This window comes from Neoarius graeffei, chromosome 11 (assembly GCF_027579695.1).
Source record: "Neoarius graeffei isolate fNeoGra1 chromosome 11, fNeoGra1.pri, whole genome shotgun sequence".
In the NCBI taxonomy this organism is placed as follows: Eukaryota; Metazoa; Chordata; class Actinopteri; order Siluriformes; family Ariidae; genus Neoarius; species Neoarius graeffei.
The window spans coordinates 45,259,612-45,281,311 of NC_083579.1; the positions used below are offsets into that span (position 1 = coordinate 45,259,612).

The 21,700-nt window shown below is 40.5% G+C and overlaps 1 protein-coding gene across 1 annotated transcript in view; it reads right to left on the reverse strand.

The window, feature by feature from the left end:
• Positions 1-1,288: 1,288 nt before the first annotated feature.
• The window catches only part of LOC132894327 (hepatic sodium/bile acid cotransporter-like), a 28,196-nt gene continuing 7,784 nt past the window's right edge, over positions 1,289-21,700 (reverse strand). The window contains exons 3-5 of the mRNA XM_060933998.1: positions 13,371-13,575; positions 8,367-8,545; positions 1,289-1,729 (exon numbers count right to left, since the gene is read on the reverse strand). Of these exons, the coding sequence (XP_060789981.1) occupies positions 1,465-1,729; positions 8,367-8,545; positions 13,371-13,575 (649 nt within the window). The 3' untranslated portion in view covers positions 1,289-1,464. The remainder of the gene's footprint in view (positions 1,730-8,366; positions 8,546-13,370; positions 13,576-21,700) is intronic.

Here is a 21,700-nt window from a genome sequence, read left to right on the forward strand (position 1 = left end):
AAAATGTCTTGGGGTTTTTTTTTTTTGTATTTATTTATTTACTTTCTTTGTTTGCTCGCCTTCGTGCTCCCGTACAGTGGGAATTCCATAAAAGCTCCGCTTGACGTCATCATTTGACCTATTACGACAGCCGTGAATACAACAGGTGTGCACCATTGCTAGCTTTAAATAGTAATAATGTAACTATAAATGTAAATAATATATAAATAAATGTAACTCGCGCGTTACAATGTGTGCTCAGTCACCCGTATGGTAAGCTTGACCCGCAAGATCAAGATTTTTGGGCGGCACGGTGGTGTAGTGGTTAGCGCTGTCGCCTCACAGCAAGAAGGTCCGGGTTCGAGCCCCGTGGCCGGCGAGTGCCTTTCTGTGTGGAGTTTGCATGTTCTCCCCGTGTCCGCGTGGGTTTCCTCCGGGTGCTCCGGTTTCCCCCACAGTCCAAAGACATGTAGGTTAGGTTAACTGGTGACTCTAAATTGACCGTAGGTGTGAATGTGAGTGTGAATGGTTGTCTGTGTCTATGTGTCAGCCCTGTGATGACCTGGCGACTTGTCCAGGGTGAACCCCGCCTTTCGCCCGTAGTCAGCTGGGATAGACTCCAGCTTGCCTGCAACCCTGTAGAACAGGATAAAGCGGCTACAGATAATGAGATTTTTTTTTTTTAATTGATTTGCAACTCACACACTCTCGTCACCAGTCAAAAGTTTGGGCACCCCTACTCATTCATAGGTTTTTCTGTATTTTGACTATTTTCTGTGTTGTAGAAGAACACTGAAAACATCTAAATTATGAAATAACATCTGGAATTATGTGGTAAGCAAACAAAAAAAAAAAGAAATGTTTTGTTTAATATTTTAGATTCTTCAAAGTAGCCAGCGTTTATCTTGATGACGCTTTAAACACTTGGCGCTATCTTAACCGGCTTCATGAGGGAGTCACCTGGAACGCTTTTCAATTAACAACTGTGGCTCGTCAAAAGTTAATTAGTGGAGTTCCTTGCCGCCTTAATGCGTTTTGAGATCAAATAGTAAATAATAACAAGACAGTAAATAGCCCTATTCCACAACTGTGGTAATCCATATAAGTAAAGAGAAATGATAGTCCATATTTTGAAAGTTTAGAGAATGAGCCCTTTTATTCAAGAAAATCATCTTCAAGCATCCCAGCAGGATTCCACATTAATATATATATATATATATATATATATATATATATATATATATATATATATATATATTTTTTTTTTTATTTATTTATTTATTTAAAAAAAAAAACAAAAGCTCCAAATGTTTTCTTTCTGGATTAGATGTGGATGGAGTACCACAGAGCTCACCTCAATCTCCACGTCGGCATTTAACAAGATGCCCGGACAAGCATGTCCTTCGGTGGAATTTCTTTTACTGTTAAAGGGGTCCTGAGCTACACAAAGTTTGAGATCCCTAAACTACTATACGCCCTTTCAGATCAGCAGTCATATTTGTGACGTCTGTTCAGATTACTGTTAACATCAGACTGACGAGATATCTCGCCTTCAGCTGAGGGTTTAAACCTTTGGTATATTCTGAAGAGCATGATGAGGAATAGAGCTTCAGCACCCTGAAATATGACGTAAACCACTGGAAAGAGAAACAGCGGTCCAATTTCATCTGGAGGGAAAGTCACTTTCAAAATTGCAGAGCACAGCTGGACGTTTTGACAGCCGGTTTCCATAGCGATCGTCCTGCTGCACCTGAAGAGACCGCAGAAAACCAGAATTATCTTGTCTTATTTTTTTTTAATAATAATCAAATTGAACAAACTTAGCAAGACACATATATACAGTGCCGAGCATAAATGAGTACACCCCCTTTGAAAAGTAACATTTTAAACAATATCTCAATGAACACAAACAATTTCCAAAATGTTGACAAGACAAAGTTTAATATAACATCTGTTTAACTTATAACATGAAAGTAAGGTTAATAATATAAACTTAGATTGCACATTTTTCAGTTTTACTCAAATTAGGGTGGTGCAAAAATGAGTACACCCCACAACAAAACTACTACATCTAGTACTTTGTATGGCCTCCATGATTTGTAATGACAGCACCAAGTCTTCTAGGCATGGAATGAACAAGTTGGCGACATTTTGCAACATTAATCTTTTTCCATTCTTCAACAATGACCTCTTTTAGTGGCTGGATGCTGGATGGAGAGTGATGCTCAACTTGTCTCTTCAGAATTCCCCATAGGTGTTCGATTGGGTTCAGATCAGGAGACACACTTGGCCACTGAATCACTTTCACCCTGTTCTTCTTCAGAAATCCAACAGTGGCCTTAGATGTGTGTTTAGGATTATTGTCATGTTGGAAAAGTGCACGACGACCAAGGGCACAGAGTGATGGTAGCATCTTCTTTTTCAGTATAGAGCAATACATCTGTGAATTCATGATGCACTCATGCAGCCCCACATAAGGACACTGCCACCACCATGTTTCACTGTAGGCACCATGCATTTTTCTTTGTATTCCTCACCTTTGCGACGCCATACAGTTTTGAAGCCATCAGTTTCAAAAACATTTATCTTGGTCTCATCACTCCAGAGTATAGAGTCCCAGTAGTCTTCATCTTTGTCAGCATGGGCCCTGGCAAACTCTAGGCGGGCTTTTTTGTGCCTGGGCTTTAGGAGAGGCTTCTTTCATGGACGGCATCCATGCATGCCATTCCTCTGCAGTGTACGCCGTATTGTGTCACGGGAAATAAATAGTCATCCAGTTTGGCTTTCTACTTCTTTAGATAACCTATGGGGAATTCTGAAGAGACAAGTTGAGCATCACTCTCCATCCAGCATCCAGTCACTAAAAGAGGTCATTGTTGAAGAATGGAAAAAGATTGATGTTGCAAAATGTCGCCAACTTGTTCATTCCATGCCTAGAAGACTTGGTGCTGTCATTAAAAATCATGGAGGCCATACAAAGTACTAGATGTAGTAGTTTTTGTTGTGGGGTGTACTTATTTTTGCACCACCCTAATTTGAGTAAAACTGAAAAATGTGTAATCTAAGTTTATATTATTAACCTTACTTTCACGTTATAAGTTAAACAGATGTTATATTAAACTTGTCAACATTTTGGAAATTGTTTGTGCTCATTGAGATATTGTTTAAAATGTTCCTTTTCAAAGGGGGGTGTACTCATTTACCCTCAGCACTGTATGCAACAGATATGCATTTATTTAACTAGTTTTCCGTCCACGAAGGCTATGTTAGACATTTTCCGTTCTATTTTCTTGCCTACGTGAACTTTAAACTCCATACAGATTGATTCAAATCCATAATTTCACTTTATATCTGTGAAGATATTGTGATTGTACAGTCTGGAGTTGCATAGCAAATTGTTTGTATGGCGGTGATGGCCTACGAATGATATTTGAATAACTTGGGGTGCATGTGCTGTTTACTTCCAGTCCTACGGTCTCATGCTACAGTTTCATTGAACAATGTTGTTATTACAGCTGACCAACTTCATCTGTTCCCATCCCCCATGTTTTACTGACGAGGTAAACACAGTAGAAAGACTTCCATGTCGAACATGCCTGGGATGTGACACAAATCCTTGAGATTAAAGGCTCGTTCTTTTAACAGAACACAGTAGTTGGGATCAATAAAGTGGGTGGAATTTGATGTTTTGTTGCTCTGTCCTTTTCCAATCTTCACCGGTCCTGTTTCAGTGAGCCTGTGCCTACTGTAACCTCAGCTTCCTGTTCTTGTCTGTCAGGAGTGGAACCCAATGTGGTCTCATTAAAGGTGACTTAAGGCCAATTTATGCTGACAATGCAGTCCTCGCAGATGGTGTCGCAGACAGCGTCTGCGTAGCCCCCCCACCTTCGCAGACGCTCTGCGCGCACCTCCCAAAAATTGTGACCACCGCAGAAGCCTCGCAGACAAGAGGGCTCTGATTGGTCCACTCTACATCCGCTGTACACGCACTTCCGCTTCCCTACTTTCCCGGTTTGTTTTGTTTTCACGACCGCCATTTTTAAAAACACGAGCGAAGATGGAGCAGCACGAAGAGCAGTTGATTTGAGGAAGTGAGGAAGTACGGACATCTATACGACTCTAGTTCTAGTCATTATAAGTAACCGGAGGATAAACACTCCACTAACCACACCCACCAACTACTCCTAGCGATTTCGCGACTTCGCGCCCCCTTGCGTTGTGGCGGTGAATAACATCGCGCACGCCTATTACTCCCCGCTCAACGATAAATTACAACTGTCTGCGAAAAGCTATCTGCGAAAGCCTTGTCGCAAGAGCATGCAGAGACCTTTATACCCCTTTTCCACCAAATCAGTTCCAGTGCTGGTTCACAACTCGTTCAACTTGCGAGCCAGCTGAGAACCAGTTTGCTTTTCCATAGCTCGTGGTGCTAAGGGAAGCCACGTCATTACGTCGCTGTATACGTCAGTTACGTCGTTGTATACGTCAGTTACGTCGCTACGTTTGCATAAACCTTGGCGCGAATATCGAAGCAAAAACAACACAGAAGAAGCAGCAGCAACAACAACAATAATAATAATGGATGACTTTGCGTTTGTACAGCTGCTGCTTCTCGTCGCTTAAAAATGGCGATCTTTCGCGGTCTTGTTATTGTTGTTGGTCTTAACAACTCCACCCCCCACCCCCCACCCCGCTGACGTAAGCGGTTCTTTCCTCTGGCCCAGCAGAGAGCTGGTGCTAGCCTGGAACCGTTTTTTCTGGCCCCAGAGCCAGTTCTTTGTCAGTGGAAACAGAAAACCCGGTTCCAAACTAAGCACTGGCCCCGAGCCAGCCCTGGAACTGCTTTGGTGGAAAAGGGGCATTATTAAACCTGTTTTCCACCAGTTAACGCAGCTCCCTGAGGTCTAAATGCAACGTCTGTGACATACTTTGGTCAAAATACCACAAGGATAAAACACTACAGCTCCCTTTCTCACCCTGTCTAAACAGCCCTGATCAAAATGACTGATTTTGAGTGCCTGTTCCTTTAAATGATAATGAGCCACTGCTCACTCCACCGGCCAGCCAGGTAGCACTTTGCTCATGAATATTCATTTAGAAAGGCAGTTCTCAAAAATCAAATTTGCCAAATGTGAACAGCTTGTTGAAGCACATGTTGGGTGAAATACGCAGCCCAGAAGAAACTGACTGAGCATCTTATCTCAGAGTTTGTGGGTTGATGGGGTATACATTCCAGATACATTCGGGTATGTGCACAAGCACTGATAAAGTGAGTTTCATCATAGGTCCCCGTGAAGGTTGTGTTGTGCATTCTGACATGCTTTTCTGTTCATCATGCTTGTAAAGTGTGGATATTTGAATTACTGACAAGTTAAAGCAGTTTGGCAGTTCTCCTCTTACTTGTCTGATCAACAACACATTTCCATCCATAGAACTGCCACTTACAGAATGTGGGTTTTCTTTTTTCTTTTTTTTTTTAAGTTCTTCTCAATAAATTGTGGAGAAATTTGATGTCTCTGTTTTAACACATCAAGCTGCATTAATTTTTTTTCCTTATAATGGGCTCCTACAAAATACTTAAAACTAGACTGCCTTTCAGATTTTTCAAGTGTAGGTCATAAAAATAATTTTCGTCAAGTGGACTGAAAGCTACTGAATTTGAATCACAGATTTCCAATTTTATTAGTTTTTTTAATAGAACGATTAATGAATTTAGAGCCACGTGGCCCTAAATTCTCCACTATTTTTTCCTGCTTCACCATGACCCAATTCAAGATACTACATCGTGCATCACGTGATGGGCTTTCCCCGTTTGTGCAAGGCATTGTGGGATACAAATTTGAAACAGGAGAGGAAAATGGAGGACGCGAATGAAACGTGAAAGACCGACTACAGTAACAGAAAGCGAGAAGAAAAGACGTTATGTTGCGAAGGAAAGGAAACGCAGGACCAGACTAATAAATATCGGCGGTCAGCGAGCACCTCGGTGTGATCAGCTGTTTGTTTAGTGACAGAATGATGGAACTGTCAGTGCATGGTCAAGTAGATGTAGGTGGAGTATTGCAATCTGGAAGAATCTCTGTGCATAAGGGTCAAGGCCGGAAAACCATACTGGGTGCCCGTGATCTTGGGGCCCTTTGATGGCACTGCATCACATACAGGCATGCTTCTGTACTGGAAATCACAAAATGGGCTCAGGAATATTTCCAGAGAACATTATCTGTGAACACAATTCACCGTGTTAAAACTCTATAGTTCAAAGAAGCCGTATCTAAACATGATCCAGAAGCGCAGACGTCTTCTCTGGGCCAAGGCTCATTTAAAATGGACTGTGGCAAAGTGGAAAACTGTTCTGTGGTCAGACGAATCAAAATTTGAAGTTCTTTATGGAAATCAGGGACGCCGTGTCATTCGGACTAAAGAGGAGAAGGACGACCCAAGTTGTTATCAGCGCTCAGTTCAGAAGCCTGCATCTCTGATGGTATGGGGTTACATTAGTGCGTGTGGCATGGGCAGCTTACACATCTGGAAAGACACCATCAATGCTGAAAGGTATATCCAGGTTCTAGAGCAACATGTGCTCCCATCCAGACGACGTCTCTTTCAGGGAAGACCTTGCATTTTCCCACATGACAATGCCAAACCACATACTGCATCAATTACAGCATCATGGCTGCGTAGAAGAAGGGTCCGGGTACTGAACTGGCCAGCCTGCAGTCCAGATCTTTCACCCATAGAAAACATTTGGCGCATCATAAAACGGAAGATACGACAAAAAAGACCTAAGACAGTTGAGCAACTAGAATCCTACATTAGACAAGAACGGGTTAACATTCCTATCCCTAAACTTGAGCAACTTGTCTCCTCAGTCCCCAGACGTTTACAGACTGTTGTAAAGAGAAAAGGGGATGTCTCACAGTGGGAAACATGGCCTTGTCCCAACTTTGAGATGTGTTGTTTTCATAAAATTTAAAATCACCTAATTTTTCTCTTTAAATGATATTTTCTGAGTTTAAACATTTGATATGTCATCTATGTTCTATTCTGAATAAAATATGGAATTTTGAAACTTCATCATTGCATTCCGTTTTTATTTACAATTTGTACTTTGTCCCAACTTTTTTGGAATCGGGGTTGTAGAAACGGCACTAAAACTTAACTTCGAAGCCACAAAATGCAACTTTGATGGGAAAAAAATATATAATAAATTGCTTACCTCTCTTCACGTCGAAAGGAGGAAAGTTTCCCTTGTTTTGACATGGCGAATTATTAACACGAGTAAATACTCGTAATTCGCAACTAAAAAGACTGCAGCTACACTGGCAGCTTGACCATGCTTTCTAGGGCGATCGTGTTGCGCTTGCACAGAACTGGGTTTTCACGCCCAAACCACAGGAAGTCCATACAAGGTTATAGAAACCCTAAGGAAGCTGAGGTGACGATCTAGTTAATAAAAAAATGTTAGAAAAATTACAGTGGGCGCTTTTCTAATATTCTTATGTGGCTATTGAAAGAATGTATGGTCCGACAAAGGGGGGGGGGGTCACAGGTACCCCAGCCACCCCCCCCCCCCCAAGCTATGCCCCTGTGCGCACACGGACTTCCTCTGTCTGCTTGACTGCGTGAAGTGAGCGATTTCATGCACATTTGCTCAGGAATCCCCTCAAATTAAATAACTTCCCAGCCACAGAATAGCCTGGTTTTTTGAGATATTGCAGAAATAAAGCACATCATAATGACCAACTTTCAGATGGAACTACATTTCACTGATTTTATGAAATCAAAAGGGCGTCTAACTTTAATGTGAAAATTATAGTTGTTTTTCAGTTACTGTTTTGTTCTTTGGCCAGCAGTTGGTCACCCTGACAAGGTTAGTGTGTGAGATTTGGTGTTGCTTGGTGGTTGTTGTGGTACATTAAGCCATGTTAAGCTTTTTTCATGTTAAACTTTTAGAATGTCCTGCAAGCTGGTGTGAATTTTTGGAGTGGAAATGTAAAATACTGAAATAAGAGGAGTACTGCCCAGTCAAGATTTCTGCCGTTTACAGTTCCTTAAATACTTGGCTCACGTTTTCTGAATGGAAAATGACGCATTACAGAAACAAGCATAGTTTGATAAACGCACAGCAAGCAATACATGGAGGAAAAGTGGAAGGCCTATTGGGAGAAGATCAGCAGCAGGTGTGAAAGACAAGGATGGACAGAAAGAACCTCAAGTGTCTATTGGAACATCATTTTCCAATGGCATGCTCCAAGGCCAATCATGTGCCACATGGGAAGAAATGATGAAGACTGGATTAGTACTATGACATTGGGTATCTCACAGGAAACTACAACGATGTAAGTATCTTTTTGCGTTAATGCTTTAAAGACATATTTGGTACTCACGGGCCATTCTGCTTGAAGATGAGGGACATGGTATAGCCTAAAAGGTAGCCTATGAAAGGCATGAGGGAACCAACAACCAGGATTTGAGGAGAGAGCATAATCCACACTGTTGCTCCTAAAGTGATGCCGCAGATCGTACCAATCACCACACTGGCTATGAGCAAGATGCAAAAACCAGCCTGTTGAAAAGATAAGTGTCACTGGTGGTTCAATGATTTAAATTCATTGTTATGGTTGGTAGCAGAAGCCTCACTCAGAATTATTAGCATAGATGTAAGTCTAACTCAGCTGCCTATTTCAAAATTGCATGTAAAGCCATTTTCCTAGATGGTCCTTAAGCCTCGCTGCAGCTGCTGAAAAATTTTTCACTCGTGCTGCATTTAATTTGTCTCTGAAACTGAATCCTTGAGTTATATTCCCAGACTAGTTACTAATTCATTATAGGACAGTGGTCACCAAAGGTATAATATACATCAAAGCACAAAAGATGGCATACATAAAGAAGTTGAATTTATAGTAACAAGAAATGTCGAGGTTGTTTCCTGGACATGGTTAAATTAAGACAGGTGCACGCTGGTAGACCATCTGTACCAACTGGTAAGTGCTGATAGATGCAAACGGTTTACTGATGTTAATGTACAATAGTAAGACAACTGGAAAATCTAAAAGATTTCTTAATTCAGTTACAGTGGTGCTTGAAAGTTTGTGAACCCTTTAGAATTTTCTATATTTCTGCATAAATATGACCTAAAACATTATCAGATTTTCACACAAGTCCTAAAAGTAGATAAAGAGAACCCAGTTAAACAAATGAGACAAAAAATATTATACTTGGTCATTTATTTATTGAGGAAAATGATCTAATGTTACATATCTGTGAGTGGCAGAAATATGTGAACCTTTGCTTTCAGTATCTGGTGTGACACCCCCCGTGAATCAATACTACAACTAAACGTTTCCGGTAACTGTTGATCAGTCCTGCACACCGGCTTGGAGGAATTTTAGCCCATTCCTCCGTACAGAACAGCTTCAACTCTGGGATGTTGGTGGGTTTCCTCACATGAACTGCTCACTTCAGGTCCTTCCACAACATTTCAATTGGATTAAGGTCAGGACTTTGACTTGGCCATTCCAAAACATTTAACTTTATCCTTCTTTAACCATTCTTTGGTAGAACGACTTGTGTGCTTAGGGTCGTTGTCTTGCTGCATGACCCACCTTCTCTTGAGATTCAGTTCATGGACAGATGTCGTGACATTTTCCTTTAGAATTTGCTGGTATAATTCAGAATTCATTGTTCCATCAATGATGGCAAGCCGTCCTGGCCCAGATGCAGCAAAACAGGCCCAAACCATGATACTACTACCACCACCATGTTTGACAGATGGGATAAGGTTCTTATGCTGGAATGCAGTGTTTTCCTTTTCTCCAAATATAACACTTCTCATTTAAACCAAAAAGTTCTATTTTGGTCTCATCCATCCACAAGACATTTTTCCAATAGCCTTCTGGCTTGTCCATGTGATCTTTAGCAAACTGCAGACAAGCAGCAATGTTCTTTTTGGAGAGCAGTGGCTTTCTTCTTGCAGCATTGCCATGCACACCATTGTTACAGAACGCATACAGAACGCGAAGTTATTAAGATTATAACCGCCCTGAACAATTCTAAAGCAAAGGATATTTACGGGCTTGACACAAACTTCTTAAAATTACACAAGGAGGCTCTTGCACCCCCACTAATGCACTTGGTCAATTTATCTATTAAAAATTCCAGTCCCTAGAGTGTAGAAATTGGCCATTGTTACACCTGTGTTTAAAGCTGGGGATAAAGTTGATATGAATAATTATAGACCTATTAGCATTTTACCTGTCATCTCAAAAATTATTGAAAAATGGGTCTTTAAGCAGTTAATTGAATACCTCAATAATAGTCAAACACCTCTTCACCCTATGCAGTTTGGGTTTCGTCCACACCACTCTACTGAGACTGCACTGGTCATGTTTATGGAAAAAGTTAAATGTCAGTTAGATAGGAATGGTTGTGTTGGCGCTGTTTTCTTGGATTTAAAGAGAGCTTTTGACACTGTGAATCATAATGTGTTGTTATCAAAACTCATTTTAATTTTTTTGCTCAATCTATAAATTGGTTTCGTTCATACTTGTCACACAGAGAACAATGCACTGTGGTGGATGGTTTCAGGTCCACCTTCATGGGTTGTCCAGTTGGGGTCCCCCAAGGGTCTATACTGGGGCCGATCTTATTTTCTTTTTACATTAACGATTTGCCTGAACATTGTCCACATGTTGATGTCCAGCTTTATGCAGATGACAGTCATTTTCACTAAAGCCAAAGATCCTGAGGAAGCAGCATGTGTACTTTCCACAGCTCTTACACACATACAAACCTGGCTCAACAGATCGTGTCTTATATTGAATGCAAAAAAAACTGTCTGCCTGTATTTGGCCAAGCAACCTTCCAATATGGTTTCACATCCTGGTGTCCTCTTAGGCACTGAAGAGCAGTGGCATGCACAGACATTTTGGGGGGCAAGTGCTCCAGGGGGGAAAAAGGGCACTTTTTTGCGCATGTGGAACACCTTATTATAAAAGTCTGAGATTTAACCCTTCTCTTGTGTTCGGGTCGCCACTGACCCGTTTTAGTTTTTAAAGGTGTAAAACAACCACTTAATGTTAATTTATTACATCAAGGCTTTTTGACTTTGCCAGGAATCTCTAGTTGAACAAAATAGAAAAAGAAATTTTTGTTTTCCTAAATCTGAAAATGGTCTAGCAAAAAATATAATACTTATGTGCAGTTGTTTCTGTATGCGACGGGCTACTTCACGACAAAATAATTACAGCTTGGGCTTAGAGGGCAAACAATACATTTTCACTCGATTCATGTGTTACCTGGCTGGTGGGGCAGGGGAAGAGCTGACTGACTGCCTGATGTGTTGTCTGCGCTACAACAAGGCCGTGGCTTCCAGGACGCTATGCTGCTGCAACCTCACATTGAATGCACTGCACGCTTGTTCACGTGACAGAGCAAGAGAGACAGAGGTCCGGTGTGTGTGCAGAGGGGGCACACATCGGGACATTATTTTCACACACGCTTTTAATACCGCGGCTTTTCTAAAAGATCATGTCGACATTGGCCTCAGTAAACTGTAAAAAAAAAAATTCAAAAGGGCACTTTTTTGGACAGAGGGCAGAGGGGCAGGTGCTTGAGCACCACCTCATGTCTATCTGTGCACGCCACTGCTGAAGAGTTAGAAGTGGTCACAGATTTTAAATATTTAGGTGTTATTTTAGACTCCAATCTTTCTTTTAAAAAACACAAAATGATAATTAAAAAGATTAAAGTTAATCTTTATAATTTTAAGTACATTAGAGGTGCCATGTCAGATATTGCTGCTCTATCGTTTTTACATGCGATGATTTTCTCTCACTTGAGTTATTGCATTACCAGCTGGACCATGGTGGGATCAACCATCCTCAAACCAGTGGAAAACCTTTATAAAAAGGCACTCAAAATTCTAGATAAAAAACCACTCTCATACCATCACTGTAACATCTTGGGCAAATATAATCTATTGAGTTTTGACAATTTCTGTAAATTTTCATACAGTTATAAAACTCTGCATGGTCTGGCGCCACCCTTTTTGCATGATTTTATTAAATATCGCCAGACACGAGTTACTCGAGCAGTGGTCAACAGGGATGTGGAGGTTCCTTTTAGAAAAACATCTTTCAGCCACAATGCACTATCTATTAAAGGTAGTGCTTTGTGGAACACAATACCTGTGTCTATAAGGGAATGTCCCTCCTTGGCCACTTTCAAGACCCATGTCAAGGTGTGGCTTAGAGCTCACCAAACATGTACACACCTCTAATTTCTTATACATACATACACACACTCTATTAACATACAACTCTAACAGCACTAATACATAGTCCTATTCTCAAGTAAGTGTATTATATCATAAATGTGATTGTGGTTTTTGTATTTGTATTTCTTCTCTTTTAGTACTTACTATGTGTGTATAGCTGTGTATATCTGGACTTTTTTTGTCTTTTTATTTATGAACATCTAACCTGCCTATTATGGACTACAGATGGAAATTAGCCCTCGGGCTACAATCTGGCACATTTACATGTACTGTGTATGTGTTCATCAATGTGCATTGTCCTGAAAATAAAGTAAAAAAGTTGTTCAGTGTTCTCCTGACAGTGGACTCATGAACAGTAGCCAATGTGAGAGAGGCCTTCAGTTGCTTAGAAGTTACCCTGGGGTCCTTTGTGACCTCGCCGACTATCACACGCCTTGCTCTTGGAGTGATCTTTGTTGGTCGACCACTCCTGGGGAGGGTAACAATGGTCTTGAATTTCCTCCATTTGTACACAATCTGTCTGACTGTGGATTGGTGGAGTCCAAACTCTTTACAGATGGTTTTGTAACCTTTTCCAGCCTGATGAGCATCAACAACGCTTTTTCTGAGATCCTCAGAAATCTCCTTTGTTCGTGCTATGATACATTTCCAACATGTGTTGTGAAGATCAGACTTCGATAGATCCCTGTTCTTTAAATAAAACAGGGTGCCCACTCACACACCTGATTGTCGTCCCATTGATTGAAAACACCTGACTCTAATTTCACCTTCAAATTAACTGCTAATCCTAGAGGTTCACATATATAATTTTGCCACTCACAGATATGTAATATTGGATCATTTTCCTCAATAAATAAATGACCAAGTATAATATTTTTGTCTCATTTGTTTAACTGGGTTCTCTTTATCTACTTTTAGGACTCGTGTGAAAATCTGATGATGTTTTAGGTCATATTTATGTAGAAATAAAGGGTTCACAAACTTTTAAGCACCACTGTAAGTAATAAGGAAGCTGGAAAAATAACTAACCAGCTGGAGAAGTTTGGGAGCAGATCAGATCCCCGATTCAAAAACCCTGAGGGTTATAAACATTTGCACCAGAGTTGCAGTATACCTTAATTATGAACTGAGAGTAACGTGGTGCCCAGTGGTTGATGGTGATTCCCACAGCACAAGGCACTAGAGTCATGAGGAGAGCAATGAAGATCTTGATGTAGGGAACTGCATTCTCTAGATTGGCGAGCCCTTGGCAGTACAGAAACAGGAGAAGGGGCATTGCACCCAATGCCAAAACTGTAGAGCATGTGGTCATCACAACACTGTAGAAAAGAGTTTGTGTCATTTTTTTCTTTGCAGGTTTTAACAAAAACATTTAAACAAAAGTGTAGGGACCTTGTAGCGTTCCACAAACTAGCCTGTGACGTCAGTGAATGAACGGATCAAGGATTTATTTGGGAGATTCCATGATTTGGAGTGTCGTTGAGCCATTATACCTCTAAAAAATGTAACTTTTTAGAAATGAAAACTCATGTATTTAACCATTCAAAAATGTGTTAGTCCATCTCTGGCAACGTGTGTGTGTGTGTGTGTGTGTGTGTGTGTGTGTGTATATATATTCTACATTTTATATATAATGTTGTCTGCTTCAAAGTAGGCCCTACATATGTCAGCTATACAAAAAATGCGTAAAACACATTTAGAAGCTCACAAAGTAAAATTCGAAAATTTAATTATATAAAACTTGAATACTGACAGATTATATAATGAGGCTGGGTGATTTGTCATTGATACTCACATTGAAGGTGTCAAAAGTTTCTAGCTAAGCTTGGTTTGAATCCCAGTGACTTTCAGATACGCCCAAGTAATAATACAAGAAATTTTAATTATTTGCCATTTCATGAATATTCCTCCAGTGAGGATCACCTTTTGGAGGCCTGTGTTTCCTATTATTAGTAGATTTAATGTTCCCGCCCTGGGTACACTGGCTCTTGATACATTAGGGTTCAACCTCGCCCCATCCACCACCCACCCACCTTATAATTTTCAGCCTACATAGGCCTACATGGATATGGTCTATATATAGGGCCTAAGGCACAGCACAGGGCTGGTGCCCCCCCCCCCCCCCCCCCCGCACGGGTCCCCATAGACCCTTACGGCTATTTACAGAAACCGGTATTCAAATTAATAAAGCTGTAGCCTATTCTGAATTGTGTTTATAGAGGCCTAGATCTATATTGGCTCCTTTTCAACAAGTTCAAGTCAGCTTTTCATGTTATAAGATTTATAATCAACATAGGTATAGGGCTAAGACTATTTATAGACCTTGATCAGTCAATAGAGGTAGGCCTAGATAGATCTATCTAGGGCCATCGTATAGATTAGTTGTAGACATATAGGCCTAAGCCCTATACAACCCATGTAGGCTATCACTTCTGCCAGGGGCATCGGGTACAAACATCAATCTATATAGACATGGTTTGTGGGTACAACTTGCATTTCTCCCAGTGTTAGAGGCCCCTCTCTCTCTCTCTCTATATATATATATATATATATATATATATATATATATATATATATATATATATATCCAGAGGAATTGTGGTGTCAAAGTCCTTCCCACGCCATGTGGCGCATAGGGCGGCGCCGATCTCCGTTTCCTCTCACGTATTACTTAGCTGGGGTACAGTGGGGAGCTAGTCCTCTGGTAACCGCAACCGGTAGTGGGGGCACTTGGGGCAGTAACCCCCAAACTGGGAGAGTGGCTCCAGCAAATCCCAGGAACAACATCTGAAGCCTCAGTACAGAAGAGCGCAGTCCTAGGAACATCAAAGATACTGCGCAGAACCCTCAAACTCCCAGGCCTCTGGTAGAGGACCTGAGCTTGAGGATGACATGGATACCACCCCCCCCGCCAGGGGTGAGAAGGAGATTTTATATATATATATAATAAATACATTTTCATCTCATCTCATTATCTGTAGCCGCTTTATCCTGTTCTACAGGGTCACAGGCAAGCTGGAGCCTATCCCAGCTGACTACGGGCGAAAGGCAGGGTACACCCTGGACAAGTCGCCAGGTCATCACAGGGCTGACACATAGACACAGACAATCATTCACACTCACATTCACACCTACGGTCAATTTAGAGCCACCAGTTAACCTAACCTGCATGTCTTTGGACTGTGGGGGAAACCGGAGCACCCGGAGGAAACCCACGCGGACACGGGGAGAACATGCAAACTCCACACAGAAAGGCCCTCGCCGGCCATGGGGCTCGAACCCGGACCTTCTTGCTGTGAGGCGACAGCGCTAACCACTACACCACCGTGCTGCCCCTAACATTAGGCCTATTATTATTTATTTTTATTTATTTATTTATTTATTTGGGGGGGGGGGGGGGCTGCTAAGCCGATTCTTTTCCACTTCTCTGCTGCCTGGTGGATTTTATTTCCTAATATGTTCCCCCCTCCAACTATTAACTAGTCCACCCCTAAGATCCACAGGCGTGCTTGGTTTCAGTGGTATTTTCCCCCTGGGTATTTTCCATCAAATTGGCGGTAAAATAATACGGGTCATCACGTGTCATCCCAAGCGCGCACGTGTACGTAGTTCTAAAGACCTGCACCAGCGGATTTTTTTTCACTCTGGACAGCAAGTCTGCATCAGAGCAAGGCATTGGAGAAGCATTAAAAAGCGAAAAACAGTTTAGATCTCCCATTATACAAATATATCATCACTATTAAATCACTGAAATTTATTTTTTGTGGATTTACTGAAGTGAACTCGGAAGTTTAAGTCTTCCAAAAACACTGGCTTCAAAGCACATCAGGCCTAAACAACTTGGAGGTAAGTTAAAATTATTTTAAACATATTTTGTCAAATCAGTTACTGTAAGGCTATGTTATTAGTCTGTCTGAGGCTTTAGAGTGTTCAGTCATACAGAAGCGTATTGCTGCCACACTCAAAAAAAAATTGGCTTAGTATCAAGTAATTACATGAAAAGTTATTATAACAAAATTATCATGTAATATCACAATATCATGATACGAAATTATCACGTTATTTCATGATATTTTCATGTAATAATGTGAAAACACCTTATCAAGAAATAACGTGAAAGTATGGTTTAATGTCATAGGCTAGGCTACTTTCATTAGATGGCCTAGCCTAGCCTACTGTATAACTTTGGTCGAGCAAAAACATGGCTGAATCCTGAATGACTCGGTTTTGTATAAATAGGGGACTGCATAGGCGGCAAAATGTAGTGTTTTTCCTGCCATGGAAGTGCACTTGTATACTGAGGAGGAAGCAATTTGCATTATAGCTGTGAATGAAATTGAGCCAAGGCGCCATTTTGAATCCTCATTCAAAATGGTGCCTCGGCTCAGTTTTCCCTTCCTCCTCAGTATTGCTTGGTGTTAGGCTAGGCCGTCTGCTTTTAATGGAAGTAGCCTAGCCTATGACATTAAACCATACTTTCACGTTATTTCTTGATAAGGTGTTTTCACATTATTACATGAAAATATCATGAAATAACGTGATAATTTCGTATCATGAAATTACGTAATATGTTATTACATGATATATTGTAAAAACGTGATAAGATATTGTTATAACAAAGTTTTCACGTAATTACTTGATACATATAGGGGGCGAAGCCACTCTATATGTAGTTTTCATTATTTATGGCTCACAGACCCTGTCCCATAGCCAATATCAAGTGCCTGTGATACAGGCCTGTATTGGCTCTAGTTAGGATAGAGAAATATGAAACACTTTGTGGAAAGAGATCAGAGATAGAAAGCTACTGTTAGACTATTCCAGTGGGAGTTACTACTGTAGGAACAGGCCTGATTTTGTAGTAGTAGAAAACTATTTGTGTATGAGGGCCACAGTTCTTAGATATGTACGTACATTTCAAGTTTACTTAAATATCCTTTTTAATTAATTTTGTATATATGCATCATATGTGTGTGTGTGTATACTTGCAGAATAAATGGTTCATATGAATATTCTAGCTGATATGGAGCGGCTGTAGCATGTCAGCACATACCCCAATGCAATTTCATGGCAGTTGGGGTGGGGTGGCATGGCGTCCTTGGCCACGCCCTGGCTATGGGCAAAGCATATTTGCACACATATATATATATAATTTATTTTACTTATTATTTTACTCCACCTCAAATTTTTATGACTATTGTATGTCTGGTTACATGTTTACAAAACAAAGCTACAGATTGTTTCAGCCCCATGCCCCCCCAATTTTCGCTTTTTATGAAACTAGAAGACGTAAATAATAAATTACTAACTTATTTTTGTGAAATTTTGAAGATAATGCCATGTTTCCGTGGTAACCATTATTTTATACTGTACTGGGCCTAATAAACGCACATGCCCTAATAAACACGCATCAGCAAAAATACTCATCGTGAAATGGCAGGATATTTAATTTTAAAATTTCATGTTTTTGGACTTTATTGAAACTGTATTGCTGGGATTCAAATCAAATGTAGCAGCGATATTATGAGACAATGTTGTACACAGAAAGTTGACCCTCACTGGCTAGAAACTGGGAAAAATTGGCAAACTTGAACTCTTTAACACATTTTGGCCATTTTTTCAGAAACATAACATACACTTTATGGCATGTGGAAGAATTATTAACACTCTTTGCCATTCTTTATGGACAATAATAAGATGTGGGACCTCCATCGTGATTGTCAACGACAAATCACTGGGGCCTCGTTTATACTGTTTTCATGACATGTATTTCCGAAATCTCCTCAGGTGGCAATCATGCAGTGTTATACTGGTTTAATTTATTGTTGCAATTTTATATGCAGCTTGTATCATTGTCATCTGAGGAGATTTAAGAAATACATGTCATGGCAACAGTATAAATAAATAATATTCTTTTTGTTGACAATTTATAAGTTTTAATATTTACTTCTCTAATAAGACTGTATATATCAATATATATTCCTTGCTTGTATTTTTCAGCTCCGTGCATTCAACGACACCATCACAGGTGCCTACAATTCCACAATGCCTTAGCTGCTGCAATACCTGATGTGGGGACAGGTGAAGGACAGATTTCATTGAGGGGCAGTCTGAGACAATGTCTTAGAATCCTTGCCCCTGATTATATATGGCAGTATTTTGCAGCCAAGGGCGGGAAGGGGTCCAAGAAAAATTTTTATTTTAGGTCCGACCTTCCCACAACATACAACATTGTGTGTGTTGTTGTGATTAAAAAATCACATCAATCAGCACAGTTCATAGAACGCGAACTGGGTGAGGTCATGAAGTCATGCCCTCACAGGGCCTCATCCAAGAGTTACCACACTGCTGTAAGTACTGGCCAGTCCAGTGAGGACGCAGCAGCTGCTGCTGAAGCTGCTGGGGAGGACATTGAGATACCCGGCGGCAACAGGCAGCCAGTGAATGAAAATATTGATGAGCATGATGAGAACAGTGACTCTGAATCTGATGAAGAATCATCTTCATCTGACCATGATTGTGAAAATTAGTGACTTTTAATCTTATGCAAATGGTTTTTAACCCTCAGAAACCTATAAAATATCCCAGTTTAGTATTTTTAGTTTTTGGAGGGGTCATTATGTTTTTGGGTTTTCCGTCCATCACGTCCGTCCCACTCACTTGGTTTCCGGATGGTAACTTGGAAAGGATTTATCACAGGGCTTTTCAAAGTGTGGGGTGTGCCTCCCCTAGGGGGTGCCAGAGTTCTTCAGGAGGGGCGCAACGTGAGGAAAAATAAACCAGAATAAGTTACTATTGCGGACATTTAGCGAACTACAGCTAGCCTTTGCCAGAGACAAAATGGATCGATTTTTAGTACCTAAAGCTACAGTGAGTGAGGAGACAGTCTGGGCCAAGCAAAAAAAGAAGGAAGTATGACCACGATTATTTAAAGTTTGGATTTTCATGGACTGGATCTGAAGATGCTCCACTGCCACAGTGTGTTGTCTGCCAAGAGGTGCTAGCTAACGATGCTATGAGATGTTTAAAATGTGTAAAACAAGATGTTTTTTTAAAAAAAGCACAGATGTGTGTAAAAAAAAGGGGTTTTAAAAAAGCACAGATGTTTAAAATGTGTACTAAAGAGGTTTTAAAAAAAGCAGATGTTTAAAATGTGTACTAAAGAGGTTTTAAAAAAGCACAGATGTTTAAAATGTGTAAAACAAGATGTTTTTAAAAAAGCAGATGTTTAAAATGTGTAAAAAAAAAAGGGGGGTTTAAAAAAGCACAAATGTTTAAAATGTATACTAAAGAGGTTTTAAAAAAGCAGATGTTTAAAATGTGTAAAACAAGATGTTTTAAAAAAAGCACAGATGTTTAAAATGTGTAAAAAAAAAGATGTTTTCAAAAAGCACAGATGTTTAAAATGTGTAAAAGAAAAAAAAAGTGTACAACAACCATTTTTTTAAATACGAATGGAACATTAAGTATAGCAACAACAAATATTGTAAGGGGGGGCGCTGCTGTTTATTTGCTCTCTGAGGGGTGGCTGACTCTCCCACACTTTGAAAACCCCTGATTTATCGGATTTTCTTGAAACATTACACATATGTTCCCTACCCCACCCCAAAGAACCCTATTGATTTTGGGGTCCAAAGGTCAAGGTCACAGCGGGCTTCAATACAATTTTCATTTCTGGGCTCTAACTTGACAAATAATCAACAGATTTGGATCAAACTTTGCACATTTGTTCTCATTCCACTCAAGGAATGTGTGGTTAATGACTGTGACCAGCAGAGATTGTATAATTATGTAACTATATATATATATATATATACACACACAGTGGTGCTTGAAAGTTTGTGAACCCTTTAGAATTTTTTATATTTCTGCATAAATATGACCTAAAACGTCATCAGATTTTCACACAAGTCCTAAAAGTAGATAAAGAGAACCCAGTTAAACAAAGAAGACAAAAATATTATACTTGGTCATTTATTTATTGAGGAAAATGATCCAATATTATATATCTATAAGTGGCAAAAGTATGTGAACCTCTAGGATTAGCAGTTAATTTGAAGGTGAAATTAGAGTCAGGTGTTTTCAATCAATGGGATGACAATCAGGTGTGAGTGGGCTCCCTGTTTTATTTCAAGAACAGGGATCTATCAAAGTCTGATCTTCACAACACATGTTTGTGGAAGTGTATCATGGCACGAAGAGAGGAGATTTCTGAGGACCTCAGAAAAAGCGTTGTTGATACTCATCAGGCTGGAAAAGGTTACAAAACCATCTGTAAAGAGTTTGGACTCCACCAATCCACAGTCAGACAGATTGTGTATAAATGGAGGAAATTCAAGACCATTGTTACCCTCCCCAGGAGTGGTCGACCAACAAAGATCACTCCAAGAGCAAGGCGTGTAATAGTCGGCGAGGTCACAAAGGACCCCAGGGTAACTTCTAAGCAACTGAAGGCGTCTCTCACATTGGCTAATGTTCATGAGTCCACCATCAGGAGAACACTGAACAACAGTGGTGTGCATGGCAGGGTTGCAAGGAGAAAGCCACTGCTCTCCAAAAAGAATATGATTTAGAAAAACAGAAAAAGCATTGTTGATGCTCATCAGGCTGGAAAAGGTTACAAAACCATCTGTAAAGAGTTTGGACTCCACCAATCCACAGTCAGACAGACTGTGTACAAATGGAGGAAATTCAAGACCATTGTTACCCTCCCCAGGAGTGGTCGACCAACAAAGATCACTCCAAGAGCAAGGCGTGTAATAGTCGGCGAGGTCACAAAGGACCCCAGGGTAACTTCTAAGCAACTGAAGGCCTTGCTCACATTGGCTAATGTTCATGAGTCCACCATCAGGAGAACACTGAACAACAATGGTGTGCATGGCAGGGTTGCAAGGAGAAAGCCACTGCTCTCCAAAAAGAACATTGCTGCTCGTCTGCAGTTAGTCCAAGTGCATTAGTGGGGGTGCAAGAGCCTCCTTGTGTAATTTTAAGAAGTTTGTGTCAAGCCCGTAAATATCCTTTGCTTTAGAATTGTTCAGGGCGGTTATAATCTTAATAACTTCGCGTTCTGTATGCGTTCTGTAACAATGGTGTGCATGGCAACGCTGCAAGGAGAAAGCCACTGCTCTCCAAAAAGAACATTGCTGCTCGTCTGCAGTTTGCTAAAGATCACATGGACAAGCCAGAAGGCTATTGGAAAAATGTCTTGTGGATGGATGAGACCAAAATAGAACTTTTTGGTTTAAATGAGAAGTGTTATGTTTGGAGAAAGGAAAACACTGCATTCCAGCATAAGAACCTTATCCCATCTGTGAAACATGGTGGTGGTAGTATCATGGTTTGGGCCTGTTTTGCTGCATCTGGGCCAGGACGGCTTGCCATCATTGATGGAACAATGAATTCTGAATTATACCAGCGAATTCTAAAGGAAAATGTCAGGACATC